The sequence below is a fragment of the Heterocephalus glaber genome, unplaced genomic scaffold (genome assembly GCF_053883595.1).
Source record: "Heterocephalus glaber isolate CG9 unplaced genomic scaffold, H.glaber_assembly_v1.0 deba00001429, whole genome shotgun sequence".
NCBI classification, from domain to species: domain Eukaryota; kingdom Metazoa; phylum Chordata; class Mammalia; order Rodentia; family Bathyergidae; genus Heterocephalus; species Heterocephalus glaber.
Window position 1 is genome coordinate 27,993,771 of NW_028258294.1, and position 21,820 is coordinate 28,015,590.

Consider the following 21,820-nt stretch of genomic DNA (forward strand, 5'->3'; position numbering starts at 1 on the left):
ACTTTATTTCTTATTCTGACTTATGCTTTTCTTACTGATATGAGTTTTTCCCCCTTTTTTCCTGGTTTGCAGGTATAGTCACTGGTTTGATGGAATGGCTTTGCTTCACCAGTTCAGGATAGAGAAGGGTACAGTTACATATAGGAGCAAATTTCTACAGAGTGATACGTATAAGACCAATAGTGCTCACAATAGAATTGTAATCTCAGAATTTGGCACACTGGCTCTTCCTGACCCATGCAAGAATATTTTTGAACGTTTCATGTCAAAGTTTGAGATGCCTGGTAAGCAGCCTTTAACGTACCCAGAAAAACATTTATTTTTTTTAATGTCAGAGGATATTGAAACTCTCTGAATATGTGCTTCGGGTGTGCTACCATAAGCTCTGGTACTAAAATAACTCTGATGGTTGGTTTTAGCTATGACTGACAATACCAATGTCAACTTTGTGCAGTACAAGGATGATTACTACATGAGCACTGAGACCAATTTTATGAACAAAGTGGACATTGAAACTTTGGAAAGAACAGAAAAGGTAATATATAGTTAAAAATGAATAAAATAGATCCTAAAATTTCTTCCCATTCAGAGTACTTTTTTAAAATAGCAAATATCTGAAGAACCTTAACCACATAAAGATAAAATTATCCATTAATTCAGTTAACCTTCATCTTCTGTTCTGATTAGAATGGACTATGTGGGGTTGGTCTCTTTAAAGATAACTTTAAACTCCTTCCTTAATCCTAACATCTGAAGCCTAGAGTAAAGGAGAAAAAAAATAGAGTAAAGGAAAAATGAAATAGTACTGATTTACTTGATGAATCATGTTCTTCTCAGTTACAATTAGTGCTAGACTAGAGATTCACTAGACCTATACTGCTTTAATAAATTAATTAAAAATAAAATTTCAGATCAAAATTTTAATTTAATTTTAAATCATGTGCTTCTTTTGGACCAGCTTGTGGTTTTACACAAATCTATTCAGGTGTGTGTGTGTGTGTGTGCGTGTGTGTGTGTGGTGGTAGGTTTTTGTTTTTGTGTTGATTTTAAATTCAGTTTTTAAAAAATTTGGTGGGAAAGTAATTTTGATTTCTCAGAGGCAAGAAATTAGAGAATATACTGTAGTTTGCATATTTTATTTAAAAAATATTTCACATGTCCTCACTATTATATGCATGTCAATAGAGACCAGCACATGTAACTTTTAAAAAATCACTCAACCTTAAATTTACAGGTAGATTGGAGAAAATTTATTGCTGTGAATGGAGCAACTGCACATCCTCATTATGACCCAGATGGAACAGTATACAATATGGGAAACTCCTATGGCCCACAAGGTAAAGTTGGAATAGAGGTTTTTAAAAGAAATAAGTAGGAGCCCTTTATGGTTAAGATATAAACATATGAAACTTCATTTGAATGTTTCAGAAGGAAAATCTAATGTGGCATTATTGAGCTTAAAATATGTGATTCTGTGGTCTTTTTTTTTTTTTTAGTGCCAAGGAGTGAACTCAGGAGCTTGTGCTTGGGAGGCAGGCACAGCACCACTGAGCTAAATCCCCAGCCCTGTGGTCCTTTTGTAACTATGCTTAACAGCTGATTTTCTGTTTGTTTTTTTTAGCACAACTCACATTTTTTTAATGTTCCATTGTGATCTGAGGTTATAAACATTGTAGGGGTTTTCAGTACGTATTTCTTAAACATGAATTTTTAAAAGAAGTATTTGCAGAATAGATGAATAGAGAGCTATATTGTCATCTTATTCCAAAAGAAAATTGGAAATTTCAAATTTCTATTACCCAAGTTTATCACTACCTGTACCAGAAATTCGAGTACCAGGAAGACAACTTAATATCACCTAAATGTATATTCATTTGTTGAATGGCTTAACAAATCTATGTTTTTAGTTAATTCGTTGATAGCCATTTATAGTGTGCCTACTAAATGCGAAGTCTTTTTTTGGTACTGAGAATGTAAAGATGAATCAGACACAATTCCTATCCTGGAAGAGCTCAATAGTCTACTGGGAAACAGATAAGCAGAAAATTAGAGTATAATGAAAAATGTTAAGACTGTGTAGGATATAATGAATATATAATGAGGGATATGACTATCCCTCATCAAATGCTTTTGGGGTGAGGAAGAGTCAAGAAAGGCTATTTGAGGAATGGAAACTTGACTTGACTCTTGAAGAACTAGTAAGCAATAGCCACATGAGTGACTGGATGAATGTTGATGAGATAGATTGCAATCAGACCTAGAGTAACGTCAGGATCCAGAGAACTTGAGGAAAGAATTGGACATGGGTGCAAATGGAACTGTAGTTGTTGAAGTATGGAGAGGAAAGAGAGACACAAACAGAAGTTGAGAGTATTCCTGGCTCCTGTCTTGTCTTTTCCTATGAAGTAGGCATGGGGTTCATCTGCAGGGAGTGAAGAAGTAACCATTTGAGAGCATTAAAATACAGCGAACCCTTGACTGATTACTTGTGTATCTAGTTTTGAATCTTTAGCTAATGACTTTTGTAAAGTTAATGTATTTTTATATCTAAATCTTTGTTTGAAATAGCCCTTCGTGAAATACCTCATGCATATTGTGTGGATCTGCTTTTGCCTAATGCACAAGGGCAAGGGTGGTCATCTATTCTAGATTATAGGTAAAACAGTAAAGATAGGACTTTTCGTTTTCCAGGTTCCTGTTATAACGTTATTCGGGTTCCTCCAGAGAAGGTGGACCCTGGGGAGACAATCCATGGAGCCCAGGTGATATGTTCTATTGCTTCTACAGAGAAGATGAAGCCTTCCTACTACCATAGCTTTGGTGAGTAAAGACCAATTTACAAAGGGCCTTACCTAAATGTTACTGTATCAGGGGGACTAGTTTTGGCAAGTGCTATTAACAGTTTACATCAGAGTTCATGATATTGAAACCAGTGTTGCGTTTCTTGCCAATTAAGGTTATTCTGTTTAGTCATATACTCCTTACACTAGCCAGTTACCTGCTTGAAAAGAACAGTAGCTTTAGTACAAACAGTTAATTAAAAAATTAAGTAACAGAACTCAAGATTTTAGGCAACTTTAAACTGGGTGTAATGATGTACACCTGTTATCCTAGTGTTTGGGAAGCTATGGCAGGAAGATTGAAATTTTGAGACTAGCTTGGGCTACATGAGGAGGCTCTGTCTGAAAACACCAAAATTTTTTTTTAAAAGACAATTTAAAGCTTTAACTCATACACAAAAAAGTCTTGACTGTGTTATGTGTGCGTGCGTGTGAGTGTGTGTGTGTGTGTGTGTGTGGAGGGGGGACTTCATATTTTATATAGATTGCTTTAGCTTTTACTCAGAATATTTATTTTCGGTATTTTACTTTCTTTCTTTCTTTTTTTTTTTTTTTTGGTACTGGGGATTGAATTTGGGACCTTGAGTTTACAAGTCAGGCGCCAGAACCACTGAGCTAAATCCCCAGCCCTATTTTCTGTATTTTAAATTGTTATAGCCAAATTGCTTCTAGGTCCTTAACATGAGGATAAATAAGAAAAGATGAGGGAATAAATGTACAAATCATAAATGACATTTTAATGTACTTCATTTCTTTGTTCCAAAATCAAAGTAATTTAAAAAGAAAAAAAAAGATAAAAAGTAAGCCAAGGACATTCAACCCAAGCTATTCTTAGCAGTTTCTTTTTAATGTAGGAATAGGAAATATGTATAGCAAAGCTGGGAAATGGTGAGGTATCTCTGGCTGGCCTTTTTTGAAGTCAGTAGTAATTTGTCCAGGCATTCAGTCAGGCTCTGTGATGGTGGCATTTCAAACCAAATAACCTTTTATTGTTTGCTGGAACCTTTCAGGAATGACAAGAAACTACATAATCTTCATTGAACAGCCTCTCAAAATGAAGCTGTGGAAAATTATCACTTCTAAAATTCGGGGAAAGGCTTTTTCAGATGGAATAAGCTGGAAACCCCAGTATAATACACGGTTTCATGTGGTGAATAAATGCACTGGACAGGTGGAGTGTTTTGAACATATTTATCTTGAAAATGGTTAAATTCAGAGATGAATTTCCATATGACTATTTTTAAAAAAAATCTTCACTGGATATTATTTAAAAGACATTCTTAATTAAGTATATTGACTTCTTTGTTGGGTTGGGCTACCTGTAGACAGTATATTAGCATGGTAGATGATGCATATTAGATAATTTTAGGAATTATTTTATTCATTTAATTACCTGATTGAATTAAAATGGCATCTAGGAATCTCTCTTATTATAGGTTCTTCCATCTTGTGATAGTTACAAAAGAGGATGTTGTCATGCACAGATCTGTAACATTTGCATTGATAAGTTAATTGCTCCTGTGACTTGCTGGTATGTCAGTATGATAATCCCACCAAAGTCTAAGCATGTTGGTTGATTGTCTTTTTATACTTCTGATTAATAATAGTACTATTTTGTCTGTGTTCGTTTTATCTAAGAGGATAGTATTCTAAATTTACCTGAATTTAATTACAAAAAATTTTAGTAATGAGTGTACTTTTCAAAGAATTAACCACTTATATCATGTACTAAATGACAGCACTTTCTCTTTAACCATGTAGTTACTGTCTAGGGTTTATTTTTCCTTTTGAACCGTGTTTCATAAAGACTTCTAAATTAGTTGTAACAGTTGATTGACCTATATAAAATAGCCTCAGTTTGTTAATTAATATGAAATGAGATGACTTAAGCAAGCAGTACTTAAATCAGAGGGTATTTGCCTCTATGTTTTGGATTCTACTTCTCTTACACCTACTGGGTATACCAAGTAAGGGTGGGGATACCCTCTTAATTTGAGCTTTGTAGGTCTGTTCCCTGAAGGGGAAAAAAAAAAAGGCAAATGTCTTCTTTTCATTGTTTTTATTTTCCCCTGCAGATTCTTCCAGGGATGTATTACAGCAAACCTTTTGTTACTTTTCATCAAATCAATGCTTTTGAGGACCAGGGCTGTATTGTAATTGATTTGTGTTGTCAAGAAGATGGAAGAAGCCTAGATGTTTACCAACTACAGAATCTCAGAAAATCTGGGGAAGGGCTTGATCAGGTAAATATCTCTGATTTGTAGAGAGTTGTTAAAGTAACTTTGAACCAGTCAAGATCTGACTTTAGCTTTGGAATTATCTGTTGCTTTTGCCCCCTTTTGGCAAATAAGGAGGGAGAAAAGTTTTAAAGCATGAAAGAAAAAGTTCATCATCATATTACAGTGATAATATGCATACTCATAGTTGTAGGAGAACAACTCACAATAGCTAAATCTTAGAAGTGGCCTACATCTCCCTCAACAGATCAATGGATAAAGAATATATATATATAATATATATTATATATATATAATGTACTATTCAGTCATAAAAGGGATAAATTTGAGTTATTGAGGAAAATGGATGCACCTTGAGACCATAATGCTAAGTGAAATAAATCAGATATAGAAAGTTAAATATTGCATGATTTGTCTTATATGAGAAGCCCAAAGTATAAATAATTTAGATAGCAAAATAAAGATGATGGGAAACAGGAAGATAGACTTTGTGGAGATGGGAAATGGGTTTGGGGTGGGGGGAGATGTGAGGGAAGGGAAGAGGAAGTAAAAAGGATTGAGATTCATATGTATGTGTACCAAAAATATTTAGAAATAATTTGAATGTCTAATAAATAAAAAACATAGTGAAGACAATGAAGATACATTTCTGAAGCAGTTGTGATTAGTTCTGATTACACTTAAGCACTAAACATACTGTACTTGTTTCCTGGAAGGAATAGCAAAATGGATTACCGGTGGGTATATTTGTTCATTTAGCTAAAGGGATTTACTTTTTCCTGATATTGAATGTGAAATAAAATTTTTTCTTGTATTATGTAATATAAGTTGGACTCATCTGTAGTTTTATTTTTCAGCTATACTCTTTTTTGAGACAGGGTGTTGCTATGTAGTCTAGGCTGGCCTCCAACTCATGCTGATCTTCTTGCCTCAGCCTCCCAAGTGCTGGGATTATAGGCATGTGCCACCACATCTGGCTATTTTTCAACTGTCATCTTATTTTTTCCCTTTTTGTTTTTTTGAGAGGGTCTTACTATGTAGTTCAGACTGACCTTGAACTCATTATGTATCCCAGGGCTGGGCTTAAACTTGTGGCAGTCCTCCTGCCTCAGCCTTCCACATGCTGGGATTACAGGCATGTGCCACCATGACCAGATACTATAATCTTATTTAAAAAATTTTTTTAGAGTACTGTTCTTTTTCAGTTTACCTATACTTACTAAGTTCACTTATAGCTTCTTGGTGTGTCTTAATATCTATAGTTTTAGTTTTTTAGCTGTTTTGTATTTTAAGATTGCCTGGGTTTTCCTTGGTCTTCTGCTTTCCCATAAATTTTTGAATCAACTTGTCAGTCTTTACAAAGAAAATAAAATTCTGTTGGGGTCATGTTGCAAGTATAGACCAATATGAAGATAATTGGTATCTTTGCAATATTAGTTTTTCAATCTGTAAATGTGGAATATTCCTCCATTTGAGTCTTCTTTAGTTTTTTTCAGTAATGTTATACTTTTCAATGTAAAGATATGACATATCTTTCACTCAGTTTATTTCTAGGCATTTTGTGTATTTTAAAATAGTTGTAAATGGTATCTTTTCAGCTTTCATTTTATGTTTTTCTTAATATATAGAAATGTAATTCATCTTATGTACTGATTTCATATCCAGGAATCTTGCTAAGTTAACTTATTAATTTAAATAATTAAGTTATAGATTACTTTGGAATTTCTTTGTGCAGTCATATTATCTGAAAATAATACTTTTCTTTCTTTCTAATAATTGTGCCTATTCTTTATTTTTCTTACTTTTTTTTTTTTTTGGTACTGGGGATCAAACTCAGAACCTTGTGCTTGTGAGGCAGGTGGCAACACCACTGAGCTAAATCTCCAGGCCTTTTCTTACCTTATTGTACTAGCTAAGACTTAAATACTTACAAATAAATCTATTAAAATGTATGTAAACATATACTCAGAAGGCTATAAACATTAAACAATGCAATAAATGGAAGAATATATATATTTTTAGAGTACTTATCAATTATCAGTTATCAAATGTCAATTATCTCCATATTGGTCTGTTCTTGCAACATGACAACAGAATTTTATTTTCTTTGTAAAAACTGACAAGTTGATTCAAAAATTTATGGGAATACAGAAGACTGAGAATATATATTTTTCTACTTATTAAAGACTTCATTTTTTCAATATTTATAGCCTTCTAAGTATATGTTTACATACATTTTATTAGATTTATTTATAAATATTTGATATTTTGAAATTATTTTAAATGTTTGCCCCTTTTTTTTTTTTTGGTACTGGGGATCGAACTTGGGACCTTGTGCTTGCAAGGCAGGAGGCGGAACCACTGAGCTAAATCCCCGGCTATTTTAAATGTTATTTATCTTTTATTTTCGTCTTATATCAGTGTATATATTGGTATGATGTTTAACAGTTGACTTTTGTTGATCTTGTATTCACTAATATAGTTGCCCTTACAAATTCTAATAATTTAGAGATTCAGATTTTCCAGAGCGATATTCAACTGCAAATAATGGGACAGTTTCTTTTCATCCTTTCTAAGTGCTTAGGAGTTTTCTTTTCCTTGTCTTGTGTTGTTGGCTCTCCAGTACAGTGTTGAATATAAGTGGGGATAGTGACATCTTTATCTGGTTCCCAATTTAAGAGGAAAAGCTTTTGATGTTTTACCATTAAGCATGTCATTTGCTTTATGGTAATAAATTAATAGACTGTGTTATACAGAAGTTTTAAGTTTAAAGAAAAAAGCAAGCAGAAAGTATGGAGAGTTTCCACATCCCTCCCAAGTTTTATCTGTTAATAACATACTTTTATGGATCATTTGTCATAATTGATGAACCAATATTGATCTACTTTTATTAACTAAAGTTCATAGTTTATGTTAGGGCTTACTCTTTGTGTTAAATAATCTTTTTACTATTTCTATAGCTTTGCCTATTTCAGAATGTCATATAAATGGAATCTTATGGTTATGTATGTTCTTCAGACTGACTTTTTAAAGCAATATACATTTGAAACTCCTCCATGTCTTTTTGTGTCTGGATGGCTCATTTATTTTATCGCTGAGTAATTTTCTTGTGTGTGGATGTACTACAGTTGAATATCCATTCACTTACTATACATCTTTGTTGCTTACAAATTATGGTGATTATCAATGAAACTGTTATAAACATTTGTGTGCAGCTTGTGAGGGGACATAAATTATTTTTTAAAGATACATTTTATTAGATTAGGGAAGTTCACTTTTACTCCTAGATTACTACATTTTTTTTTTTTTTTTTAAGTACAGGGTCTTGCTATTATGCAGTTCAGGTTGGTCTTAGATTCACCGTAGCCCAGGTTGCTCGCCAGCTCACAGCGCTCTTCCTACCTCAGCCTCCAGAGTGCTGGATTACAGGAATGTGCACCAAGCACTCCTGTTCTCTTCTTGTTTTTCAGATATCTCTCATTAATTGGTCGCTGACAATAGCCTTATTTTCTAGTTCTGACACTGTTCTCACGTTGGTCACTTCTGTCTCCCACACTTTTGAAAGAATTTTTTATCTCCTGAATTTGTGTTTGGTACCTTTTTATGTACTCTATTTTCTCTGCTGGTCATTCACGTTTTGTATAATTTTGTTTAGCCTAGGTAGCTTTTTTTCAGTGTCTTTTGTATATTTGCTGGTCATTTTTTTTATTAGGCCCATTATCTTTTTACACATTATTACCAAGCACCATATTGATATGTTTCGTTATCTCTTCTGTTATCCTTTTGAATAATTTAGCTGTGTGGTTTTTGATTTCCTCCCTTTCAATGCCCCACAGATCGGCTTTTGGAAGTTGAGATCTTTCGGAGGCATTTTGTTTGCCATGCCTTCTGTGTTTCTTTTTCTTTCTTTCTTCTTTGTTTTGGTACTGGGGATCGAACTCAGGTCCTTGTGCTTGTGGGGCACCCAGCGGAACCACTGAACCAAATCCCTGGCCCCTCTTTCTTCTTTTTTTGTGCTGAGGCTTGTGGGCTGATTACCCTGGAAAGGTTTGTTGCTTGTATAGAGATCTCTTTAGCTAATGTCTGCTTTTCAGCAATGCTCTCTGGACCTGGCTGACTATTGGCCTTTGCCTCTGTCACAGGAGCCAATCTTTTCTGTTTATTTGGTAGGGAAGAGTGCAGTATATTTGACCCTGTACCTAGTTCTGGGAATGTACTGCAGTATTGTTAATGACACAAAGGCAATCCAGATATTGGCATCCAGAGAAAACCAATTAATAGCAACAACTATTCCACCTTGGCTATGGTAAGAAAATCACCCACAATAATAGTGTCAAAGACAACCTGGGTATTGACATCCCCTACGAACCAATAATGTATCACCCTTAACCATAGAAAAGAGATTTATAAAATTATACTATAAACACTAAGACAAACCAAATATTGACCTACAGTAAATATCTACTAAAATGGAACAACTTTACCTCCACAATAGAATAGTATTTAACAGTAAAAGCATAGAGTTAACTAGTTTTTTAAAAAATCATAAAGCTTAATAGTTTTATTAGTTAAGTGTAGAGGGGTTGAAGAGCCAGAGAATGGAAAAGTAAAATTTGAAAAATTCATCAATGGAAGATGAGAAGGAGGAAAGAAAAGTGAAATAAGGGATCATCTTGAGGAATAAAAGGAAATTAATAGTATTAGAAAAGAGTCATAGAAAATAATGAACAAGAAAAAATAAAAATAAAAACAGAAAGCAAAATGCAGAAAGTAACAGAAAGATAAGGAAGAAAAAGTTGAAAATGGAAAAGAAAAAGAAAAAAAGGGAGAAAAATATCCCCAGCAAACAAACCAACAAAAGAAAAAGAAAAATGATAAAAAGTAAAAAAAATTCTTTGTGTTTTTGAATGAGTGGTTTCTTTCCAGGACCTGCAGTATTTGAATCCAGGAAGTCACAACTTTCTTTGTCTAGCTTTAGAGCCTGTGGGCTTGTGACATGACCTCCCTGGACCAGAGGTCCCTCTTTCTGTATACCCTAGACTGTGGCAACTGTCCAACTCAACGCATGTCCTTCCTCACGTTGGGAGATGGGAAAACGATCAGCCTTCTGGTCTCTGATGGACGTAGGCTGCTAGGTGGAAGTTCAAGCAGATTATTGGACTTAATGTCAACACTCAACCAGGTCTGGTTTCTCACTGCGGAGGGCAGGGCTCATATTTGTCCCAACCTGAGCTTAAGCATCTTAGGGAGTCAATATCTAACCTGTGCCCTTTCTACGGTGGTCTCCCTTAGTTGTCTCTTGCCCAATCACTTTGGAAGGATAACACCTGAATCTCTGAGGCTGCTGGCCATGTCTATACTTTCTCTCTGGGTCTGCTGGGCTTCCAGGCTTACTTTCTCTCCCCAGACATGGTCCTTGTCTAGAATCTGGGTGGTTGGTTAGTTGATGCCTCTGCTATGCTGTGCTAAGGGGAAGAAAAATGTAGATTCTGCTTGGATTTGGCACCTTGATGCATCATGTGTGAGGCTGTAAATTTGTTTGCTCAAAGATGTGTTGCTCTGGAATCCAGCAGCATAGTGAGGCTGAGTCTTACAAGATACAGGATATATATCTATTTAGAGACCAGAAAGACCAAATATTGAGTTCTCAGTCTTGCTGCTGTCCATGGGGTCGTTAGGTGCACCTGTTTTGTTTGAGTCTGCTGTTTAAACATTATCTCTACAGACAGGCTGTATTGGGGGTTCATCTCCCTTCCCAGCTGCTTGAAGAAGCCCTTAAAGAATTACTTTAGATGCCAAATTGTGGGTGGATTTGGGAGGAGGTTTAGAGGTGTAGAAAAACAGGACAAGTGAGTTACCAGAGTAGTTCTATGTTGAGGACTCCCAGGGTCATCCTTAGCTACAGTGATCCCTTAGGGAACTCAGAGGGTTCAGCACATGTTCATAGTTCTGATCACAGCAAAAGGATACAAAGAAAAATTAGCAAAAGGAAAAGATATATGAGATGAAGTCTGAAGGCAACATGATTTGTTTCTCAGTAGAATTGCACAGGACGTAATTCCTCCTGGAACTACTCATAACAACCTGGGTAAAACTCACACAAGCCTGGTTATCCAGCATTTTTGAGGGGATGTTATGTAGGCATATATCCCCTGCATGATTAACCATAGTGATTGAAGTTCTAGATACACAGCAGAATTCAAGTGTTCATTATAAATTACCTTGTTAGCATAAACTATCTAGAAAAACTAGTACAGTGTGATTCAAGGACTCACACATACAAAAGCACTCTTATCAAACAAAACATCCCAAGAACTCAATTCCTAGCCAAGGATCAGTCTGAAAACAGGTCTTTCTCAACACTGTGCAGGATGTGAGCAATACAAACCTGGTAGATTGACTCTTTTATGCATAGAGGTCTACCCTGACTAAACCCAAAGAAAGGAGCATCCCTTGTTACTTTCTAGTCACTCAGGCCTTTGGCTATATAAACATTTATTTTATGCAAATTAAATAACGTATTATCTGATTTTTTACTCCACTGCTACAATATAGAATTCCACAAGGCCCATGACTGTTTTATCACCACTATTTCTCCAGTGTCTAAAACAGCATTTAAGGATGGAATGTGGGCCATTGGGATAACACTTGCATTGACAAAAAATATCCAGCTCAATAAATAAATAAAACAGTGCTTAGCCTATGTGAGATACTCAACAATGACTTACTGAATGAATGGAAATTATCATTTATGTAATTACTTAGAACTGCCTATAATGTTGATTGAGTAGGTTGTTGAGATGTACTCTTACCCTATGAGTGAAATTTTTTTCATCTGTTTGTTTCTTCTGAACAGGTCTATAATTCAGTAGCCAGATCTTTTCCTCGAAGGTTTGTTTTGCCCTTAGATGTCAGTGTGAATGCTGTTGAGGGAGAGAACCTCAGTCCATTGTCCTATTCTTCAGCCAGTGCTGTGAAGCAGGCTGATGGAAAGGTAAGCCAGGCAAGCACAAGGACCTGAGTTTCATTTCTGGTTCCACAAAACAAAACAAAACGAAACAAAGCAAAAAGAAAACTTTAAGCTTTGGTGATGTTACTTTATTCTTTGGGTATTCTCCACAATGTTGGTGCCCAGTTGGTTTTATAACATTCAGCTGAGCAGGGTAAGGTCATGGAACCTTGCTTGCATACAAATCACAGAAACTTGGTGGGATTGAACACTGTGTGACTATCCTTTTTGTGTTTTGAAACAGACATTTGCAACTTTCTAATGGTTATGAAATGTCTAAGCATTTGAGATTGGCATTGACTATTCCTGCCTTCAAGATCAGTTGTGCTTACTGCAGGCATATCCTTGTGCAGCTATCAATGCCTTAACTTTAGTAGAATAAAATGCCACTTCCATCTCCTATGCCATTTGACATCTTATTCACAAAACCCAGTGATATTATATGCATTTATTCTCATAATGGAAATCAGAACAATATAAAAATGATAACATAACTTTAGATTCCAAGCCATTCACAAACTTATACTGTATTTGATCCCTCACTAACCTACACTGAAGAATTAAGAGAATTAAGCAATCTCTTCAGATACTTTTGGGATCTCTTTTAGATCTGGTGTGTCCATGAAAATTTACATCATGAAGACCTAGAGGAGGAAGGAGGCATTGAATTTCCCCAGATCAACTATGGGCAATTCAGTAGCAAAAAGTATCGTTTCTTTTATGGTTGTGGCTTTCGGCATTTAGTGGGGGATTCTCTGATCAAGGTTGATATGGTGAACAAGACACTGAAGGTAATGAAAACCTTCTTCCTTTTCTGAACTTTTTCAAAAACCTATTCTACCCTTTAAATTAGTTTTCGTTTTAAGGTGTAGCTCAATCATTTAAGTTTGAGAACCATAGAATCACCTAAGTTAGGAGTATGTTCCTCTAGGGAATCTAAAAGAAACCTAAGACTGGAAAAATAATTCTAAGCTTGATATTATCCTAGGAGAAATTGTGAGGCTGAGGTTATTGGGACACCTCTATTTCAGGTTAATGGGAAATGGATTCCATTGATGGAATTTGGGGGCTGCCAAATCTCTTTGGCTTTCTCTCTCTCTCAATTCAACTCAGCAAGCCTAATTTTTTAATTGTTGCAATATTCTATTGATATACAAATTCATTTTTGAGTGGCAAAAACTATAGAAAGCTTTCCCATCACAACTAGCCTTTTATCAAATACTTTGTGTGGGGGTGTTTTTGCAGGTTTGGAGAGAAGATGGCTTTTATCCTTCAGAACCTATTTTTGTTCCAGTACCAGGAACAAATAAAGAAGATGGTGGGGTTATTCTTTCTGTTGTGATCACTTCCAACCAGGTAAAAGTATTTCTCTGTCACTAGTCAGAAAAAAGTAGCATTAAGTCATTTGAAGGTGATATTTAGTGATGCAGTCCATAGTTTGTTCTTATATGGCAGTTTCTCCCTTCTCTTCCTCTTCTTGCTGTTTATGTATCCTTTTATCACAATCCATACCTCATTATTGTTTTAAAGTTCTATTTGCAGAATTATAATAATAATTTACATTTGCATAGAAATCTGTCATTTACAAAACACTTCCATACTTATTACCTTAGTCCTTAAAACAACTTTGTGGGATACAATTTTACAAATATGGAATTTATAAATTAAAGAGGTTGAAGCACACTTGTATCAGATCTCATAGGGATAAAGCCAGTGTTTAAATCTCTGGCTTCTTGTGTAATGTTTATACCACTATCTGTGCCGCCCATTTCAATTAACTGATCTCAAAGTCCAATATCATAAGCTCTGGCCGCATGTCTCAATAGTGTTGCTCACTAACTGACTTCTTGTCTGGGGCAATCTTGTGACAGATAGGTTCACTTCAAATACCAGCTTTAATTAATTATTAGTGGCTACTTAGGGTTCAGGATCCTGAGCTCTTTAAATGATTTGGTGGGTAAAGTGCTGTGATCAATTAATGATGTCTGTCATGGGCTTAGTCTTCATGCCATGCACTTGGCACTCTTGTAATTAAATCAGGGCAAATGTCAGTCTGCTTTGCAATGCTTCACTTTCAGCAGCTCCATAGTAACACAAAATGGAGGCATTTCTAATTTGGAAGAAAGAATTTCCATGTCTCCTAGGAGATTGTGAAGGGGCAAGTAAAGAGATCATTAGACTCAAAGAGAACCCATAAAGGTGATTGGTATAATTCACTTAATTTCTTCACTTTAGGTGTGAAGTTCAGTCATTATTTCCTTTGGAAACCATTCAGCAATTCAGCAAACATTTACTGAGTGCATAGAGAAGGCACTGCACCTAGGGATAGATATAAAAATGAATAAAATACAGTCTCTTCTTTAGCATGGTGGAAGAGGCAGACTGATTTTTTAAAAAAATTTTTAATTTTTAATTTTTAATTTTTTCCCCCATTAAGTTTTATTGGTACATTTTAGGTATAAAATACATTTACATACATCATTGGGATCTTTGTACCATTACATGGGTATCTTGGTTCTTATTTTTTTTTCCCCTTGCCCTGCCCTCCCTTCACCCCCTCTACCCTTCCCTATTTGCAAAGATTTGAGACAGACTGACTTTTGATGAAAAAAGGAAGGCATTTTCAGTCTTGTTTTTTCTTTTCTAGAATGAAAGCAATTTTCTCCTTGTGTTGGATGCCAGGACCTTTGAAGAACTAGGCAGAGCAGCGGTACCTGTGCGAATGCCTTATGGGTTCCATGGCACATTTTTACCCATGTGACGAGATAACCACAGGTCCAGGAACTAGGTTTAAAACAAGTGTACTCTGTGAAAAAAGATCACAAAAAGGAACCCTGCTTCTCAAATCATAGATACTTAGTTTAAAAATTTCTATTAAAAATAAAATTTGTGAGATAATTATGGTTTTGTATTTTCCTTCTTTCTTTTTTATTTATTGAACCCAGGGCCTCTCATGTGCTAGGCAGTTCATCACTTAGCAACACCCCTGACCCAAGTGATTTTTAGGGCTTTTCTTTGATTTAATTAAGCAAGTGTTGATACAATATTTTGAAGACAGTTTAAAATGTATATTTATTAGATATATTTTCCTCTAGGTAATAATAAGAATATATGAAAGAAAAGCTAGAATTTGGTAATTATTATCATCAGATAGGTGGGTGACAGAGGTACTGGGAGAAGATGTACAAATGGCCAGAGATAGGCTTAGAATCTAGATCAGAAAAATAATTTATTTCCATCACATCCTTTGGTCCTAAAGTACTCAACAGGCAGGAAGCCAGCTCTGTCATGCTTGGAGGCCTTCTCTAACCTAGGTATTTCTCTACTGTATACAGCAGATGCTACTGTAATTGCCTGACACTCCCACAGACCATCTTCTACTATTCCCACCTCTCCCTTAGCCTTTGGAGGTGGTTGTTTTGAGGGATATCACCGAAATCAGGCATTTCTTCAAACCTTTAGGTGTGTAGTTCTTTAGGGATTGATGTAAAGCCAGTAGTTCTTCATTTAGTTGAGCAACAGGTGGCACTAGAGACCATATGATCACATTTCAAAACAACAGTTTTTACCAGGAGCCTTAAATGGCCCACTAAGTCACACCCTAGCCAATTCCCTTAAATTTCCTTGTTCCCCTTTCCTTCAGTAACCCACAAAACCTACTCCCCAAACGGTCCACGTTCCCTCTGCATGTTGACTGTTGCTAAAGAAGGAACCCAGATATGTAATTTGGAGTATCTGTGAACTCATGGTTCGGTTTGCCTGCACATCCCAAATCAACGTAATCAGTTTCTTCTCATTTTTTCCTTAAAGAGTTATTTCAGACTTTATAAACTCTGTTATCTTCAGTGAAGTGTTCCATACATACAAATGCCTTGTGTTGGGGTTTGTACTCTGGCAATAAAGTAAAAGAGGTCACTTGCTGCTGCTGCTGTTTGCTGCTGCCTGTCTACCCTGCGTTGGAGTATTTCTCCTTTGTGACACCCCTCAGCCATGCCACCTTTCTGTAGAGCTAGCTGACTATGGATTAAAACCTCTATAAACTAACAAGAAGAATGAGAAGACCTTCAATTTCCTCCAATCCCTGAGAAATGGAGAAGAAAAATATACTGTTGAAAAATTTAAAAGAGCCGCAGAAAGGAAAAAGATACTGCTAAAATGGGTGGCCCTAATTTCCAATCCAACTTGACCAAGCAAGAATTTGTTTGTATTCTCATGTTTTCTTCACTTCAAGCTCTCCCTGTCCCTTCCTTTCATCATTTGAGATGTCAGTGCTGAGGTTGTTACCAGGTACAGGCTAGCATGGTAGAACAATTTCATCTTTCAGCTCTCCTGCTTCTCCTTTGAAATCCCTCTATCCTCTTTCTCCCCAACTGATATACACATGTGCCTAGATGAGCAAACTAAAGAGCCAACAGTCTGGTAGCTATGCTTTGAAGGAAGAGTGAAAATTTGAAAGATGATATATTGTCCTTTGGAAGAGTTATTCAGTGACAATGTCCCAGTTTTATATGAATGTGGATCGGTTTCAAACTTGCTGAAAGATTGGTAACTTGAGCTAGTCAAGGTGTCACTTCCTATGCCCTTGATTACAACAGTGAGAGTCAGTAGAGAAAGCAGAACAGTGGTTGGCAGCTGAAGTGGCTTATGTTAAACAGTGTCTCTCATGATGAGGACAGGGATACCAGTGGTAGCTGTCAGCCGGGGTATCACTATCCTCAGCAGAGGTATAGATGGAGGAATCTGACACAGGTGAATGGGGAGCAATGGGAAAACATGAGAAAGATGGATAAGAGAAGTTCAGAAGATGCAATCTGAATTATTTGTATAAACACCTTAGATTAACTAATTCTACATTTTCCTCTAGCTATATGAATCGCTATTAAAAGAGGTATAGGTTGGGTCACTTTTAAAACATTTGAGATGAGTAGTTTTAAATAAAAAGTCTAACTGAATCCTAATTAAAATGTGTAAGGATATATAATTAAGGAAAAAGCTGCTTCTTGCTAATGAACAATTAGTTCTCATGTACTTGAAACTTGAAGATATTTTATTTAAATGCATAAACAAATTTTATGATTTTTTTCCTAGCAGGAACACATAAATACGATTGACTTTAAGAGATAGTATAGTGAAAACATTAAAAAGTTGTGCAGATTTTTAGAAAATAGTGGACTACTCACATGCATTTAACTCCCCTCTCTATAGTCCCATTACAATGATATTAAAGGTGTGTATTTAAATATTATGAATCCTTATTTTAGAAAATTAGCCATTATGTCGCATTCTGTTTATTGGAAGCAAATGGAAAATAGATCCCTGGATACTACCATCTAGATCATGAAGAAGGCCAGAAGATAAAATCAGTCCAACAGAATTCCTGAAGTGTTCCAGCCCTAGGAGGGCAAAGAAAACAGGCAATAAAGCACTGTGAAATAGAGCTGAAAGAAAATGATTCATTGCCATCTACATTATTTTCTCTCTACAAGAATGAAAGGAATGCAATCAGCAAACCCAGGACAAAATCTGTCAAGGGAATCATGGTCCAAATAGGAGTCATATTAAATAAGATGTGATTTAAAAGAATTATAAACAGAGCTCCTTTCCCTCTACAAGAAAGACAATGTAAACAAGAATTCCAGGTATTTGAAAAATATCAAAAGAAATAAAACTATAAAGATAATAAAGGAAAAATATGTGAGAATATATGTAGCACTTTGAGGTAAGAAAGGAAATCCTAAAAGTGAAACATAAAAGAGAAGGCAAAAATGGCTAAATTACATTAGATCAGAATTAAGAGAAAAAAATTGCAGTGGAGAAAGAACATGGAAAAGTTAGACAATCAGCTGCTCAGATGAAAATATTTGTGATATTTATGAGGCAGAACATTAATATCTAAAATTGACTTAGAGTTTCTAAAAATAAAATAAGGCAAATAACCAAATAAAATTACAGCAAAAATATGAAAAGCAACTTGTAAGGGATGAGAACTGAAGTTGTTTCGGGTTTTCCCTAGTACAAAAATTGTGACAGTAAACATCCTGGTATACAGCTTCATTTTCTCATGTAATAGAACTTTTGTAAATCAACCAGGAGGGGGAAGAGTGGTTGGAGGGAGGGGAGGGAAGGGGACAAAAAAAATTTGGGTGTACTGTGTACATTTACAAATCATGATGAACGTTATTATGTACTACAAACATGTACTAATAAAAAATAAATAAAAAGAAAAAATAAAGTAGGGCTGGGGATTTAACTCAGTGGTTCTGCTGCCTGCCTTGCAAGTGCAAGGACCCGAGTTTGATCACCGGTATCAAAAAAAAAAAGGAAAAAAAAAGTAAAAGGACTAAGTCCCATGTCTAGTTTTGTGAGATACCAAATACAACAGAAGGTTTAGAATGGTAAGATGTCTAAACAGAGCTAGTATAGAGATGTGAGAGCATGGAGCCTAAGGTAACCATGAGAGTGTAAGTTTCTTGATAGTTCACAGAAGTTACTGAAAGTTGTTCTAGTGCTTCCTTGAATAAAACATGGAGGCTTATTCTATCTTATGTGGACATGAATGGCGAAGGATACTCTGGTTGACCTCTGGAAATCACAAAGAACTGATGGCACCTTTCCTGTTTATACTTGTAAACGTTTATCTTAATGCACAGGGAGTGAAATTCAGACATACACAAGTGAGCATAATTTTTGTAAGATTTCTGACCCAAGGATGCCTGAATTCTGCCTTGACCCTGCTATCTGTAAAGTTCTTGAAGAAGATCCCCAGTTCCCTACCCTGCCCAGGGGGAAAAAGAAAAGATTGATGGCATTTTATAACCTAGGCACAGTGCCTAGCAGTCTATGTTTTGGTAAAACTTAGTGAACATATGACACAGGCTTAAAAGACAGGCCTCTTCTCTCCCTAAACTCAACTCTTATGAGCCAGTATCCAGTGACTCAAAGAAACAGTGTGTAGTGCACAAGGGAGGGGAAAGGGAGAGAGGATGGGTAGAACTTGGGTCAATTTACCATAGGAAGGCAGGAAACAGAATAGAATGTTAACAAGGTGGCCACAACTGCTTGAGGCAGGGAGTTTGGACTCAGTTTTTTTTTTTTTTTTCCTGTGAGCATAGCTCCAGAGAATAAGCCACAATCATTTTCAATATATTCACACATTGTAACCTCACCTGGGAGTACACAAGGCTGTCTTGGTGCACAGAAATAAGGTTCAAGCAGATAAAAATTCCCTTCTCTTGGAAAGGAACTAGCAGATGAGAAGTGGGTAGGGCCTTCTTTCTTTTACACTTACAGTGACATTCATAGCCCTTTATAATTTGGTTGTTAATCAGTGTTTCCTGTATAATCTCTCACCCACTGCTCCCCATTGTAGCCAAGAATTTGTCAATATGCACTAAACAAGCTGCACTTTTCCACATTTCCTTTATACTAGCTTTTCTTTCTAGAATTTCCTACTTATCCATCTCCTTTAAACTCCTTTAAAATTCAGCTCAAAACTCATCCCCTCTCTTCTTTTCCTTTCCCTTCTGAGGCAGAATTAGTCTTTAAGTTGTCATGGTATTATTTCTGTTTGACTTCCCACTAAATTGATCTTTATGAGGACAGGACTGCATGTTTGCTATTTATGATTATACCTTCAACAATTAAGAGTGTCTGGCACTTAGATGTTGTGTAAATATTTTTTTTAACTTAATGAGTGAATAAGAACTGGAAGGTGATGGCTATCAGGGCTACTTTACCAATATGTGTTTATTCAAATATTTTATGGGACTTCTTAATTAGAAGGTAATCTTCTGAGAAAAGGAGACAAGCACAAAGCCAGTAAATGTTGTATGTGTAAACATTATACCTAAATGGCTTTTGGCCTTAACGCTAGAAGTTTGAAATTAAAGTTGTTCTTCTGAGGGTTCTGAAGGATGTTTTCAGGCCTCTCTCCTTGATTTGTAGACGGTATTGTCTCTATCTTCACATGACATTCCCTCTATATTTGTCTCTGTGTCAAAGTTTTAAAAAATGTATTATTTTTTTCATTCATTTTATTGGGATTGGGTCTTGTTATGTTTCAGTGCTGGCTCTGAAATTTTAGACTCAAGCTATCTGCCTATCTCAGCCTTCTGAATAGCTGGAACTACAGTTATGTACTACCATACTTACCTATGTTTTCCTTTTTTATAAGGACAGTCCACTTGTCATATTGTTATTAGGGCCTACCCTAATAACTGCATCTCAGCTAATTACATTTGCAACAACCTCTCAAAAATTACATTCGGAGGTACTAGGGACTAGAACTTTAACCTATGAATTTGGAGGAGGGTTCCCTTCAACTTATGATATGACCATTGAGGTCAATTTGGTGAGTGCCTGTGATAGTTGTGTTGTCAATTTGAGTGGATTAATAAATGCCTAGTAGATTAGTGGAGCACTGTTCTAGGTGTGTCTGTGGACGGTTGGCACGTAGGCCACAAACCGAGGAGGGAAGACCCACCCCAGATGTGAGTGGCACCAACCAATAGGCTTGTAGCCTGGATGGAATAAAAAGGGAAAGAAGAAGGAAGTCTTCCTTTTTGCTTCTTCAGAGGAGCTCCAGTCTTTGACATTGCCTTTGGTTGTTCATCTCCAGTTCTTTCAGGTTTTCAGAACAGACTCTTCTGCCTTCCAATGCAGACCCTTCAGTTTCTGACATGGACTCACACCAGACTCTGCAGTGAGTCCCAGGCCTGCGACTTTTGACTGGATCCTCCAAATCTCCAGCATGCAGATGGCCATTTTGCATCCCTCCACCAGATTTTACAGGTGGCCATGGTAACCTACTTGGGGGGGAATATATATGTATATTTAAATCTGCTCCTCTAGTGAACCCTGATACCCTTGTGTAGAATTAGATTTAATAAAATAATTTAGAGCAAGAATTACAATCCAACATTTTACTAATTACAGCAATTTCTCAGAAATTCTTTCTACCTTTCTGTATTTGATTCAACTGTTTTTGAAAAACGTGTAACCACTATTACAGAGTGTCTCAGATTTAGTCAATATCTGGGAAATATTGTTTCTATTAGGAGTGATCTTAGAAAAGTAATTTACTTATTTGGGACTATGGTTTTTAATATGCAAAGTGAAAGGATTGAACTATAAGTCTTTATCCCAAAAATCTCTGATAATTTTCACTTTCTTCTTCTTCTTCTTTTTTTTTTTTTTTTTTGAAACAGGGTCTCATTACATAGTTCAGGCTCACCTTGAGCTCACTATGTAGCCCAGGTTGGCCTCAAACTCGCAGCGATCTTCCTGCCTCAGCCTCCCGAGTGCTGAGATTGCAGGAATGTGCCACCACACCCGGGTCAAGTCTTTTAAATCCTTTCTCTACAGCCTAATGGGGAAGATGGGATAGACATTTGAAAATGTGTGACGAATGTTTGCTACACAACAATAATTTAATGCAGAATGTACACAATATATAGCCAGAGACAGAAGACATTTGAGAGAAATCTCCACTGGGGCTATGTTTCTATCACTCCCATGATTTTATCTTCTTTTTCTAAATGTACAAGAATTTTTCCTAATCCGTTGATTACTGACTTGTGTTATCTTCATTTTTCTCACATACAGTACTGTACAACGTAAGCTATATTCCTCAGTACCTGGAATCGTGCCAACTACATAATAGACCCAATACATATTTAATAAGGAATGGAGGCAAGAGTGACAGGGTACTGGAAGCTTAAAGTAGCTTTGACATC

At 36.0% G+C, this 21,820-nt stretch overlaps 1 protein-coding gene across 6 annotated transcripts in view; it reads left to right on the plus strand.

Annotated features, from left to right (window-relative positions):
• Positions 1-14,987, plus strand: part of Bco2 (beta-carotene oxygenase 2) — a 28,939-nt gene extending 13,952 nt beyond the window's left edge. For all 6 annotated transcript variants that reach the window (XM_021237828.2, XM_021237829.2, XM_004856584.3 and 3 more), the window contains 10 exons: positions 73-284; positions 420-535; positions 1,235-1,337; positions 2,692-2,820; positions 3,851-4,011; positions 4,916-5,083; positions 11,934-12,071; positions 12,695-12,877; positions 13,332-13,442; positions 14,734-14,987. In XM_021237828.2, the coding sequence (XP_021093487.2) occupies positions 73-284; positions 420-535; positions 1,235-1,337; positions 2,692-2,820; positions 3,851-4,011; positions 4,916-5,083; positions 11,934-12,071; positions 12,695-12,877; positions 13,332-13,442; positions 14,734-14,847 (1,435 nt within the window). In that variant the 3' untranslated portion in view covers positions 14,848-14,987. The remainder of the gene's footprint in view (positions 1-72; positions 285-419; positions 536-1,234; positions 1,338-2,691; positions 2,821-3,850; positions 4,012-4,915; positions 5,084-11,933; positions 12,072-12,694; positions 12,878-13,331; positions 13,443-14,733) is intronic.
• The last annotated feature ends 6,833 nt before the right edge of the window (positions 14,988-21,820 follow it).